Here is a 14,144-nt window from a genome sequence, read left to right as displayed (position 1 = left end):
GTGGGTCCTGGGAATTGACCCTGAGTCCTTTGACTTTGCAGGCCAGTGCTTTAACCACTTAGCCATCTCTCCAGCCCCTTACCTGCCTCTTGAAATAAATTATACATTTCAGCTTAATCATGCCAACTATGTTTTCATTTCTAGCAGTGCATCTCTTTCATTATTCATCCACTTTATCAAAAGCATATTTAAGAGTATAAATTAGAACTTTTTTCTTCAAAAGAAAATCTCTTAATTTTATATTTGAATGCAGGTAGTAGAGGGAAAAATAAGAGGGTCAGGAATAGGTGGAAAGGCAGTGGGACAGTCATTTTCTTGTTTGTTTCTGTAGTTAATATATGTATTATATGCCTAAAAAGTAAATGTTTTTTGAAAGGTTATTTTTTGATTCTAGAAGTCTGAACCCTATATTTTGTTATGCAGAGGGATGAAGGCTAGAAATGCACAGAAAGCAGATGGGACTAAAATCAATATTCTGTACATTTGCACATATCAGTTCATGTTTCATGGATAATATACTTGTTTTCTAAAAAGGCAAATATGTTTTCAATGTAGAATGTAAAACTAGCCTCATCTTTCTGAACATACAGAAATTTCATTTGTTGTTTTTATATTTTCTATTTGAAATAGGCAGTAAGAATAGTAACAATAGCATAAACCCTTTGGTTGATTAGATGTTAAGGAATGAGCCACAACATTCATTTTTGCTAGAAAAGGTCATGAGAGAGTTGACTGGCTCTGCTTAAATCCATGCTCATCCATCCACCTCAACTGGAACTTCAGGATTGCCTGTCTACCTACCTCTCTGCCTTTCTCTTAGTTTTTACTCTAAAGGCAGTGCTGATCTCTTTTTCCTTAGACATACGAGCTGTGAACCAAAGACACCTTCATTTTCTGAATATCAAACATGAAAATACTTTTTTTTCTCTTTTCTTTCCTTCTTATAATATTAAGAAGTCCTCCCACCAGGCATGGTGGCCCATGCTTTTAATCCTAGCACACGGGAGGCAGAGAGAGGTAGGAGGATTGCCATGAGTTAGAGGCCACCCTGAAACTACAGAGTGATTTACAGGTCAGCCTGAGCTACAGTGAGAGAACCTACCTCGAAAAAGTAAAGAAAAAAAGTCCTTCCATTCCTATGTTTGAGAAATGTTTACAATGTATCTACCCTTTTAGTCTTTCCTAGTTTAATCCTTTCCATTTACTTTGTATTTAAATAAATTACTAATTTTAGTTTTAGATTTATTGGTAATTATAGACATAGTTGTTTTCCAGTTAACTTTATAATTAAAATTCAATATTGCTGTTATGATAAAGGAACCAACATCAGTGCATCACTGTCAGCTGAACTCTACATTTTACTCATGTTTCCGTTTCCACTAACATCTGTTTTCTGTCTCAGGATCCCACTCAGGATACCACATTACATTTAGTCATGATATTTCATGTTAAGGATGCTGGGTATTAGACTGATGAGGTGCTATTTGATACTTCCTTATGGCTGATAAGAAAGCGAATATTCTAATCTGAGTAAATATTATATGAGAAAGCCTATATGTAGATAGGACTCATCAGAGCTTCATTATACTTAGAATAACAGCATACCCAGTAGACGTATTATAAGACTCTTACCATCAGCACAGTGAAAGTCTACAGATGAAAATATGTCCCTGTATTAAGATTTAGATCATAAATATTTTAAGAGTTTATTGAGTATAAAGCCATGATATCTCAAAATAATAAGTATATTATAAGATATAGAAGTAAGGTTCATCATCTGCACAATTTATCTTTGACACACTAAGCACAAGATTAGGAGGTACCATGATGGTCATCTAAGACACAATCTAAAATAATATGATTGCCTCGAATTGAAACTCACACTCTTTTTTTCTACCAATGCATGCATGAGGGATAAAACCCACTTCAGTCTGTGACAGTAATTCAGTAATTCTTGCAGGGAGGAAAATGAACATTTGAAAAAGCCTCTCTGCCTTAATATGTACATGTTCGCTTTTAGCGTGACATCTGTAGACCTTCTGCATCTACTTGTTTTGGGGCTGTTAGAACTACATCTTCAGCATGTTGGTATATCTTTATAACTGACCCAATAATTACATTACTGGATCCAAAGTAAGCTTGAAATCTCCTACTCCTTGCTACCACTTACAAGTCATACTAAATTATATTTTTAATCTTTACAAATTTTAATATTTTAATATTTTTAATTTTTATGTGCTTTTGCTGTAGGAGTCTTCTGATAGGCATTTGCTTATAATCAAAAGTTAAATGTTTTTGGACTGGAGAGATGGATCAGTAGTTAAGACACTTGCCTGCAAAGCCTGATGACCCGGGTTGGATTCCCCAGTACCAATGTAGAGCCAGATGCCCAAAGTGATGCATGTCTCTGGAGTTTGTTTGCAAGGGCTGGAGGCCTGCCACACACATTCTCTCTGTTTCTCTTATTTCTGTCTCTTTCTCTGCTTGCAAATAAATAAATAAACACACACACAGGTTTTTTTTTTTCTTTTCTTTTTTTTTTTTTAACAAATGTTAAGTTTTTTCTTAGAATGGTGAAGCCAAAGAGTGAAGTATTGTCTTAGAATAATGAATTATCTGGGAAAAAAAAAGACCTTTATTTGTACAAAAGGCGGAATTAGGAAGGCTTTTTTTTTTTCTTTTTTTTCTGAGGTAGGGCCTCACTCTGGCCCAGGCTGACCTGGAATTCACTGTGTGGCCTCAAACTCACAGCAATCCTCCTACCACTGCCTACTGAGTGCCGGGATTACAGGCATGCGCCACCAGCACCAGCTCAGAATGAGGAAGTTTTAATATTATATTGAAATATAAGGCTTTTGTGCTATTTCTGATTGTTTTTATGATGCCTTTTAGTTTTTTTTTTTTCAGTATTCTAACATATTCTAAACCAGTCCAGGATGCAATCTAGATTGGTAACTCGGGACAGTGGGCATCCCATCTGTTATTTTCACTGTGTTGTCAGCACCTAGCATTGTGCTTAGTAAATGATGAATAAATGAGCTTTGTTCTTTGTCCTCTGAATCATTTCTGTAGGAGAGCATGTTAACAAGCTAGTCATTCTGTCTATTGTTAATCTTGTCATGTTCAGCAGATAAAAATGCAAGTACAATTTCTAAAAATTCTATTTAAGGATTTAGTAATTGCTATTTGGATTTAATCATTAAATCATTAAGTTGGAATTCTTTAAATGGGGGATGGGATTTCTTCATTGGATTAGAATCTTGTCAGCTCAGGGTGGCAGCATCTCTGAGTTTTCTGCCACCTGTGTGGTTCCGTCCACGCTGCTTGTTATAGACCTGTTGTTCACATGCAGCTTTAGCTTCATAATTATGGTACAGTGTGACGTCACTTCTAGGTAGGTATTTGTAATTGGCACATAATTGTACATATCTATGGTGGACAGTGTGACATTTCAGTAGGTATATATGCTATCTATATATTGAGCATAGTAACATATCTTTCACCCATAATATTAGTTATTTATTATGTGAGGAGCACTTAAATTCCTCTCTGTTAGTTATTGCTGACTATAGTTACTTTTTTGTTGTTGTTAGAAAGACTTTAAGGAGTTTGGGGAAATGGTTCTGCAAAGAGTGCTTGTCGATTAAGCATGGGGACCTAAGTTAGATCTTTAATACCCACATGACAAGCAGAATTGCTGGGGCTAATCTACACAGTAACTAAAAAGCAGAGAACTCCAGGTTCATTAAGAGATTCTGTCTCAGAGAAATGAGGTAGAAGAATAATGGAGGAGGTCACCTGACATTTTCCTTTGACTTCTGCAGCTATACACACATATTTGCATACACACACACACACACACACACACACCACATATGGCACACACCAAAGTAAAAAAAATAACAAGTATATTCTGAAGAGTGAGTCTTTTGGATGTTAATCTTTTGATTTATTTTTGTATTTAATTTCTTGTGAACTCTATGATACAGCATTAAAAAATGTATTCATTTTAATTTATTTTTGAGAGAGAGAAAGAGGGAAGGAAAGAAAGAGAGAGAGAAGTGCACTGGGACTGCCAGCCACAGCAAACAAACTCCAGACATGTGTGCCACCTTGTACATCTGGCTTACATAGATCCTGGGGAAGCGAATTTGAGTCCTTTGGCTTTGCAAGCAAGCACTTTAACCATTAAGCCATCTCTCCAGCCCATAAAAAACACTTTTAACGTGATGAATATCTTCTTTTGTTGTGTTAAAAACATTTTTGTTTCTGTTTTTATTTTTTTATTTTTTATTATTTATTTTGAGAGATAGAGAAAGAGGCAGAGAGAGAGAGAAAGAAAATGGGCCTGCCACAGCCTTTAGTCACTGTGAATGAACTCCAGACATGTGTGCTGCTTGTGCACCTGCATCACCTTGCATCTGGCTTTGTGGGACCTGGAAATTTGAACATTAGTTCTTAGGCACTGCAGGCAAGTGCTTTAACTGCTAAGCCATCTCTCCAGCCTCATTTTGGTTTTAATACTTATTTGTACTTGGTACAGCATTAAGTAAAGACTTAATGCTGAATCATATACAAGACAGAAAGTAGGTAGATAATAGCTGATAGAGCTAAAGCATCATTTTTTCCAATGTTATCTTTTTCATGAAATATGTCACAGGCTGGGGAGATACCTAGTTGGTAAAATACTTGCCTTTCAAGTTTGAAGACGTGAGTTTAATCCGCAGAACTCATGTAAAAATGCTAGACTTGGAGGTGTGTGCCTATAATACTAGCACTGGGGAGGTGGAGACAGGTAAATTCCTGCGGCTCACTTGGACAGTCTAGCCAATTTGCCAAGCTCTGGGCCAGTGAAATACACCTAGTCTGAAAAAAGATAGACAGCATTCCTGAGGAACACCACCTAAGGTTTTCCTGTAGCCTTCCACAGCACATAAAAGTGTATACCTATATTCACATATATTAAAAATAAATTCATATGGCTGAGGCGATGCCCCCACAGAGTAAAGGTACACAAAGTGGCAGACGTGTCTGGAGTTTTTTTGAAGTGGCAGTAGGCCCTGGTATGCCCATGCCCGATCCTTTCTCTTTCTCTCTCTCTTTCCCTTCTCCATTCCTTCCCCCTCTGTATCTTTCTCTCTCAAATAAATAAATATAAATATATATCTGGCTAAAGAGATGGCTTAGTAGTTAAGGCATAAGCCTTTGAAGCCTAAAGACCCAGGTTCAATTCTCCAGGTCCCATGTAAACCATACATACATATGGTAGTACATGCATCTGGAGTTTGTTTGCAGTGGCTAGAGGCCCATACTCTTTCTTCCTCTCTGTCTCTAATAAATAAATAAATAAAAATCTTTTTTAAAGACCTAAAAACTATTTATAAATACCATGTGTATAGAAAAATAATCATAGGAGTGCAAAAAGAAGCACTTAGTCACTCCCTAATACCACTTATGACCAGAATTCTGGCTTACCAAAATCAAAGTAAGTACCATTGAATATGTATTATAGTTTATAACATGATACATATACATCATTGTAACACTTCTTTTGAGGAACATCTTTTACTTTTGGCCATTCAACTTTGGAGAGTTTATTGTATCATACAAAGTGGGAGGGATGCCATATTTAATTATCAAATATCAAGTATCATTTTTATTTGACAACTGTAACATAACTGCATATTGATGCTCTATTTCCTTTCACTAGCTTTTTAAAGGACATTGGCGTCATTTAAGAAGTAAAATTTTAGATGATTATGGGTTTGCCCTTTCTACCATCTGTGAAGGGATTCTAGAAAACAAATGGTGCACATGTGGAGGTCAGAGGACCACTTTTGGGTCAGTCCTTATCTTCCATCTTCCTTCCTAAGCTCTAGGGAACTCTCCCACCTACCTCATTCTCACTGGTGCTCTGGGATTGAAGAAGCCCACCACAGTTTCTGACTTTTATTTGGGGTATAGGGATCTACATGTAGGTACTCAGAGTTATGCAGTAAGCGATTTATCCACTGAGGTATCTCCCAGCCCCACTAACTCTTTTTAAGGTCTCTTGGCTCTTGGTTTGTTTATTTTTGCTTTGGATATGTATTGAGTTCTCACTGCATGTTTGGATATATTCCCTCTACCTTACCTATGAACTCCATATAAAATAGGCAACCAAGTTCAAAGTAAAGTTATATATTTGTAGTTTCCTGATTTATAGTAGAATGGTTTTGTGTTTCCATTATATGTGTATATATGCATGTTCATATATGTGTATGTGTGTAGGCATGCATGTGCCATCACACATGTGGAGGTCTGAAGAAAACATTGGAGGTCTGTCCATTCTTTCCATCTTGCTTGATCCAGGGTCTCCCTTGTTGTTTGCTCTGCTGCAGGTATGCCAGCCTAGTTGACCTAATGTGCATTGAGAACATAGATGCATTGCTACTTTGTGTCCAGCTTTATGGACTGGCAGATTTGTAAGCAAGCACTTTTAACCTCTGAGCCATCTTCCCAGCCTCTCATTGTATTTATACTAGAGAACCTGAAGGAAAAAAATACTTGTTTTCAAATTTCTGTTGGGAATTCAAAAACTGGTTAAGGAAAATAAGTTGGAAAATTACTTCTGCTTTTATTAAAATGAAAAAATCAAGTAGTCTTCTCTTCTAATATTCTTCAGTATGCTTTTCATGTATTTTTTTTTTTAATTTTACCTTTTTGAGACAAGCCCAGTTGACTGGCCTTTATGTTTTATGTGAGAGAGTGAGAGCGAGCGAGGGAGAGAGAGAATTGACATGCAAGAGACTCCAGGAGCTTGTGTCAACTTGTGCGCATATGCAACCTTGCATGCTTGCAGCACCTTGTGCATCTGGCTTACCTGGGACCTGGAGAGTCGAACATGGGTCCTTAGACATCACAGGCAAGTGCCTTAACCAGTAAACTATCTCTCCAGTCCTTCTTTAGTATTTTTAAATGCATGAGCTATTTCAAAACTTTGAAGCTTTAAAATGTTCATAATAGAAAATTTATTAAATATTAACCAATTTTTTAATTTATTTGAGAAGAGAGAGAGAGAGAGAGAGAGAGATGGTGGGCACACCAAGGACTTCAGCTGCTGCAAAGGAACTCCAGATGCATGAGCCCTCTTGTGAACATGTGCATCATTGTGCACTTGCATCACTGTAGCTTATGTGGGAGCTGGAGATTTGAACATGAGCCCTTAGGCTTTGCAGGCAAGCGCCTTAACCACTAAGCAATCTCTCCATCCCTAACCAATTCGGATATAAAGTAAGGTAACAGCACTTGCTGCACAAGTGTGAGGGCCTGATTTGCCTTGAGTTTGACTCCCTAGCATCTATATAAAGAGCTGGGTGGGGTCATGCATACCCGAGAATTGCTAGGACTTGCTAGTCAACAGGTCTAACTGAAAAACAAGAGCTCTAGTTCACTGAGAGACTCCCTCTCAAGGAAAAATCAGATGAGCAATCGATATTAAACATTGTCCTCTGGCCTCCACATGCGTATGCATTGTGTTCACACATCTGCACACACATGCATATACCATAACACACATATCACACACACACACACCAGGATAAACACTAATTTATAATTGTTTGCTTTCAGTCAGAAATTGGATTTGGGAAAATGGAAACCTACATCAAATTGGAAAAGCTTGGAGAGGTGAGTATGTTACTTTGGAAAAGAAGCCGTTTTCTTCTTGCTTAACTAAGTGCTTCTATTGGTGTACAGTTTTTGCTTATTTGGAAATAAAGATTGGAAATAGTATTGTCTAAAATGTGATGTCTTGTTCTAAAAAGACAACAGAAAATTAAAAGGAATAAAATGCTTCAATTCTTGAAATTATCCTATGTGCTTATGAGGAAGTAAGTAGTTTTAATAGACCTGAAAGCTTTTTTGAAGCACAGTTATTGTGCTCTCTTCGTAATGAAGTAGGCATGCATTTGTTAGCTTTCTGTCAGTCTACTGTCTGTGTTGTAATGTGGGAAATTGCATATAGTAATTACCTGCCAGCAATAGTAAGCAAGGACAAAGGAAGTAATAGGGGATATTTAAAGCTTTTTTTATTCAGGAAAGTTAATGTTCAAAAATATTGAAGTGTGGAAGCATAGATAATTGTTTTTTGTGATTTAACTATATTTTCATTGAGTTACTCTCAATTCATATACTTCAGTTTTGACACACCATTTCAGGTTAAATGACTTTGACTTTATTAGTCCAGTTATTAATCTGAAATACTGTGAAAAAGTAAATTACATACTTAAAATTTTTTTTGTTTACTTATTTGGTAGTAGGTGTGTTGTATGTATGTGCACATGTAAGGGTCTTTTGCCACTGCAAATGAATGACCACCTGGCTTTATATTGACATCTAGAGAATTGAATCTGGGATGGCAGGCTTTGCAAGCAAATACCTTTAACAATTGAGCCACCTCCCCAGCCCCAGTAAATATGTTTTTATATTTTATATTTCTGAAATACTGTAGTGTTGTAAGGATATGGAACCTATGCATCTAGGATGGAAAGTCTTTGCTATAAGAAAGTTAATGCTGACCATTTTGCAGTTTTCTTCAAAAGATAGAATTTACTATGTTTAGAAGTGAAATCTTTAGCTAAGGCTCTTTTATGATGTGTTGAAAAAAATATTTCATAGGGAACATATGCAACAGTGTATAAAGGAAGAAGTAAATTGACAGAAAATTTGGTGGCATTAAAAGAGATTCGATTGGAGCATGAAGAAGGTGCGCCCTGTACAGCTATAAGAGAAGGTACGAAATTCATCTAGAACATCGTAAAACTAAAGCTCTGTAAGAATATATTGTTTGTAAAATGACCTTACATATAAATAATTGGTAAAGAAAAAATATTGTTAGACCTTAAAATAGTTAATTTTCTCAAATCAAAAATTGAATACAAAGGAAACATGTTATTTTACAGTTTATAATGAAATACTTAGGAAGTTACTAAAAATCATTAACACATACAAATATTTGACCTTGGAAAATTGTATATATTGGTATAAGGAAAACATGGTAACTGTAAATTAGCTGCATTAATTAATTTAACTAAATGTAAGAAATAAATGCAAACTACATCTTGAAACCATTTTATGAAAAGTTAATTATTAAAAAATTACTGAAGCCAACTAATAGGAATGTGAAAGAAGATAAAGCACCTTGATTGTATTGAAGTTCGTCCTGGATTCTCAAAAAGTTAACATGAGCTTTCAAAACAGAAGTTGGAGGGCTTTAATATCAGGGACAGTTTTCGATATCATAATGTCAAACCCCAGATCATAAAAGAAAAAAAAAATGGCACCATCATCTGTGTGTGGTGGCACAGAGCTTTAATCCCAGCACTCAGGAGGCAGAGGTACGAGGATCACTGTGAGTTCAAGGCCACCCTGAGACTACGAAGTTAATTCCAGGTCAGCCTGGGCTAGAGTAAGAGTCTACCTCAAAAAACAAAAACAAAAACAAAAACAAAAAAAACAAGTACCATCAGTTTTTCTGCTATTAGTCTGCTTGGTGAATAATTGTTTTAAAATTAGAGGTTATCCTAAGCACATTCAGCTTATATGAAATATTGATCAGGTTTTGATAAAAACTGCCTGTCACAGTCTACAAGATTTACTTTCTTTTCTGTCTTTCAGTTTCTCTGTTGAAGGATTTAAAACATGCAAATATAGTAACCTTACATGACATTGTTCATACAGATAAATCTTTGACTCTGGTCTTTGAGTATCTGGTAAGCATTTGATTTTGCTTTAGTAGAATAGCAAGTCATACCTTTGGACTAACTCACTATGTAGTAACTGGTACTTAATTGAATTTTGTGTGTGGTACAGTCTATATCTTTCCTTGCAAAGCAGCTTGTTTATAAAAATTGAATGCTAATAAGTGAATGAGCAATGCATTCCAAGCTGGGTATCATGCAGTGAAGTAGAGTGCTGTGTTTTCTCAGGATAAAGACTTGAAGCAGTACATGGATGACTGCGGGAACATCATGAGCGCGCACAATGTAAAGGTAGGCTTATTTTGTCATCTTGAGCTTTGTCTAGAGCGTGCTTGAACTATACTACGTAGTAAAATGTCCCAGCCTACAATATCTCCACAGTTTCCCTTTGTCATGTTTACTTCACCTTATTTCCAATGCTGCAGCTTTCTTTTAGACTCAGACCTTTTTAAAAAACTGCTTTATTGTAAAGATCTTTAAATTTTTTCTTTTGGCATTTTCTTTCCTATTAGAACTGATTCTCCTACAGGTAGAATGCATATCAAGGTATATTCTGCTTTATGAAAAATAAAAACAACTATAGGGCTAGAGAGATGGCTTAGCGGTTAAGCACTTGCCTGTGAAGCCTAAGGACCCCAGTTCGAGGCTCAATTCCCCAGGACCCACTTTAGCCAGATGCACAAGGGGCACACGGTCTGGAGTTCATTTGCAGTGGCTTGGAGCCCCTGGTGCACCCATTCTCTCTCTCTCTATCTGTGTGTTTCTCTCTCTGTCTGTTGCTCTCAAGTAAGTTAAAAAAAAAAAACAAAAAAACTGTAAGTGAGGGTAGACCGTGGAAAACACTCACTTCACTAATATTTACTTAATTATAAAATAACAGCTCCTCAGGAGTAATCAAATGAGTAAAAAAGGTTAGGAACTTGCAGGTATCTTCACTGCTTTGCCGGATATATCTATGTAGAGTATCAGAAGGAAAGGTAAGGTAATTGGTGAGTTTTCTTAGTATATCTAAGAATTCAAGTTATGCTAGAGAGGTTTGCTAAGAAAATCTGAACTGATGAAACCCAGAAATTAAGATTTGACATACTTATGTTCTTACAAAAAGATTTCTTTGACCTAAGTGGTGAACTCCTAATTTAGCAATGATTTGTCTAAAATTAATGAACAGTTTATGACAACCTATTTTGGAAATAGGCAGTGTCCCATCTGTGTGGTTGAGACATTTCTAATTCTGTAAGTTTTAACTTTGATTTTTTTTCTTTTATTGGATATAAAGGAGAGCCAGTTTTTGTTACTAAAAGAGCTCTGAACATATGGCTAACACATTGCTAAGAATTTTGGAACAAGCCTCTGAATGTATTTCCATATACTTTCTATGAGAATGGTTTTTGTCATATTTTACATTTTATTTGATAAGATATTATGAATACCATTCATATATGTGTATTTTGAAGTTTTGCCTTTTCTATTTTTAGCAATAAATTGCAATGAAAATACAGGGTTTTACTTAATTTGATAAAGGTTTACAAAGTTCAAGCCTTTTAACTCAAATCTAAATGTCTAGTATAAGTTGAAAAGCATTTTATTATTTACTTGTTAAAATTTTACTCATATTTTCCCAACAAAATTTAACAAGGAGATATTAAATAATAATTTTGCATTTTTTCTCTGTGCTGCTTAGATGCATGCCCCTTTTGCTTTGAATTCCTTGTCATAGTTGCACCTAAAAATGACCTGAAGGTACATCTGAATTCTCTGTACTTAAGGTTCATTTTGTGAATCTCAAAGAATCAAACTGTGTTTTAGATCTTTCTACCAAAATTCAAAATTCACAAAACCCCCAGCCTTGTAGAAGCGTCTTTTTAGCACCATTCAGGGTACCATATGCTAATGGCCTTGCTGAGCCCAGCAGATCCCGGCAGGTACTGAAGCCACAGCTACCAGGAGCTGTGTGATGGAGGCTGTGGCATTGTAGCAAGTGGTTTGCCAGACCTGAGCCACACCGCTTCCTCTCCCACCTCAGACTTCTTGTAAAACCACCAATTATGAAGCTTTTTAAAGAGAAAGAAAAAAAGATACTACCCTAAACATTTTCTTTCTTTCTTTTTTCCCTGTGTATGTGTGTGCGTGTGTGTTAGAAGAAGGAGACGACATTCTAGGGTTTCGTTAGTTATCTTGCTAAAATTTACCAGCTTAGAAGTTTGTAAGAATAATGTTTGTCATTTTCTCTAATAAATGAAGTAGTTACTAAGACATAGTTTTATTTACAACATTTTTTCATGATTATCATACTTTAAATTGAATAAAAACTATAAAATTCAGAAAACAACTATAAAAAGAAAGGATATGATCCTTAAAAGCACATGATTATTTGATTTTTCTCTTATTATTCTAGATTAGTTGCTTTTCTTTTCACCATAATTTATGCTTATATCAAAGTATGTTGTATTATCTTTAAGACTAGTTTTCATATATTTGTTTCTCTAGCTGTTTCTGTACCAAATTCTACGTGGCTTGGCATATTGCCATAGAAGAAAGGTATTGCATCGAGACTTGAAACCACAGAACCTCCTCATCAATGACAAAGGAGAGCTGAAGCTAGCCGACTTTGGTATGGAAGGATGACATGTTTATGAATACTCCCTGGTGGCTGGCTAGCTTCCAAAGAGCAGCCATTGTCACAAAGTGTCATCACTTGTGGCTTTTCAAATTTTTACTGGAGCCCATAGAATAAGTTATTTGATGAACTGGCAGGGTTATTAGCAAACACTAAAAGGAAGGCACAAGTTCCCAGGTGTGCCCCATGAATCTGCAGGGCTGCTGAGACCCTTCCAGAGGTTCTCTAAAGATATACTATATTACCAGATACACTAAATATTATTTGCTGTTTTCCCTGTGTTAATGTTTGCACTGATGATTCAAAGGCAGTAAGAACTAAAATGACTGTTTCCTTAGTTTATGTCACATCCGTGTGCCTCCACAGTACATTGTTGTATTTCTTAGGACTACACTTCTAAGAAAAATGTGATAGTTTACATTTAAGATATTTTCTGTAGCAGTAAGTTGTTAATTTTCTTAATCTTGTTCTTAAGTGTGAGTACTTTTAGTGTTTGGTGTGTGTGTTTGTGTGTGTGTGTGAGAGAGAGAGAGAGAGAGAGAGAGAGAGAGAGAGAAAGAGAGAGAGAGATAAAGGGAAGTACACATAAAACACTTGTTACACAGACATGCTGTAGTGATCTAAAGGAAAGATGTTGGTTTGATGGTTTGAGTAAAAATTAACTAGCCCCTTTCTCTTCAAGAAGCACCACTTTTACTTGATGAAAAAAGAAACTAATAGACAAACTATGATTGTTTAGACTATTTATTTTTCCTGGAAAAGAATGAATAAGCCAGTCATTAAAATGAAAACTGCTAAAATTATTTTTGCCAGCATTAAAATTAAGGTTAACAAAAGATACATTTTGAAAATTTGGACATGCTGCTTTGGCCTGAATAGTTTCTTTTTTGCATCTGGCCTTACCTGGGTAGTGGGAAATCAAACTCAGGCCATTAGGCTTTCCAAACAAGCACCTTTAATTACTGAACCAATTCTCCAGCCAGCTGAAACGTTATTTAAATACAAATGTATATATTACTTGTTTATTTACTTATTTATTCATTTATTTATTTATGAGAGAGGCAGATAGCGAGAGTATGGGCACCCAGGTCCTCAAGCTATGGCAAACAAACTCCAGACACATGTACCACCATGTGCATCTGGCATATGTGGGTATTTGAGAAATTGAACTTGCTTTGGCTTTGAGGGCAGATGCCTTAACCATTAAGCCATCTCTCCAGCCCCCTGAATAATTTATTTTTTTAACTTTATTTTTATTTATTAGAGAAAAAGGCAAATGGAGAGAGAGAGAGAGAGAAGAGGTGTGCCAGGCCCCCAGCCACTGCAAAAAAATTCCAGATTTATGAGCCACCTTGTGCATCTGGCATATATGGGTCCTAGGGAACTGAACCTGGGTCTCTTGGCTTTGCAAGCAAGCACCTTAACTGCTAAGCCATCCCTACAACCCCTGAATAATTTCTTAATAGATACTTTTCTAATGAGATCAGTGGTGTCATTAGTAGATGTAATTTTTTTTTTTTGATGTTCTGGAGAAATGCATAAGCATTTATAATCTGTAAGTCAGAGAACCAGTATTTTTCAAATTGCTGATGAGTAATACTTTGGAGTCATGCTAGGATAATAAATTCATTGAAAACATAAGATAGAGCAGTGAATGAGAATCCCACTGATGTAAGTTCTATTACCACATCAGCTTTTGAATGCAGCATACTTTCTATTTCTAATGTAATATCAAAAAAGATTATCCACTTCATGTCTGTATGACATTGATTCTCTTCATACATGTA

General features: G+C 35.9%; 1 protein-coding gene across 4 annotated transcripts in view; it reads left to right on the top strand.

Moving 5' to 3' along the window:
• Nucleotides 1–14,144, top strand: part of Cdk17 (cyclin dependent kinase 17) — a 99,845-nt gene that overhangs the window by 71,242 nt on the left and 14,459 nt on the right. For all 4 annotated transcript variants that reach the window (XM_045152857.1, XM_045152858.1, XM_004650197.3 and 1 more), the window contains 5 exons: nt 7,612–7,668; nt 8,659–8,773; nt 9,658–9,752; nt 9,969–10,031; nt 12,228–12,351. In XM_045152857.1, the coding sequence (XP_045008792.1) occupies nt 7,612–7,668; nt 8,659–8,773; nt 9,658–9,752; nt 9,969–10,031; nt 12,228–12,351 (454 nt within the window). The remainder of the gene's footprint in view (nt 1–7,611; nt 7,669–8,658; nt 8,774–9,657; nt 9,753–9,968; nt 10,032–12,227; nt 12,352–14,144) is intronic.

This window comes from Jaculus jaculus, chromosome 6 (assembly GCF_020740685.1).
Source record: "Jaculus jaculus isolate mJacJac1 chromosome 6, mJacJac1.mat.Y.cur, whole genome shotgun sequence".
Lineage (NCBI taxonomy): Eukaryota > Metazoa > Chordata > Mammalia > Rodentia > Dipodidae > Jaculus > Jaculus jaculus.
Note: the sequence above shows the minus strand (reverse complement) of the source record. Positions and strands in the feature narration are given on the sequence as shown.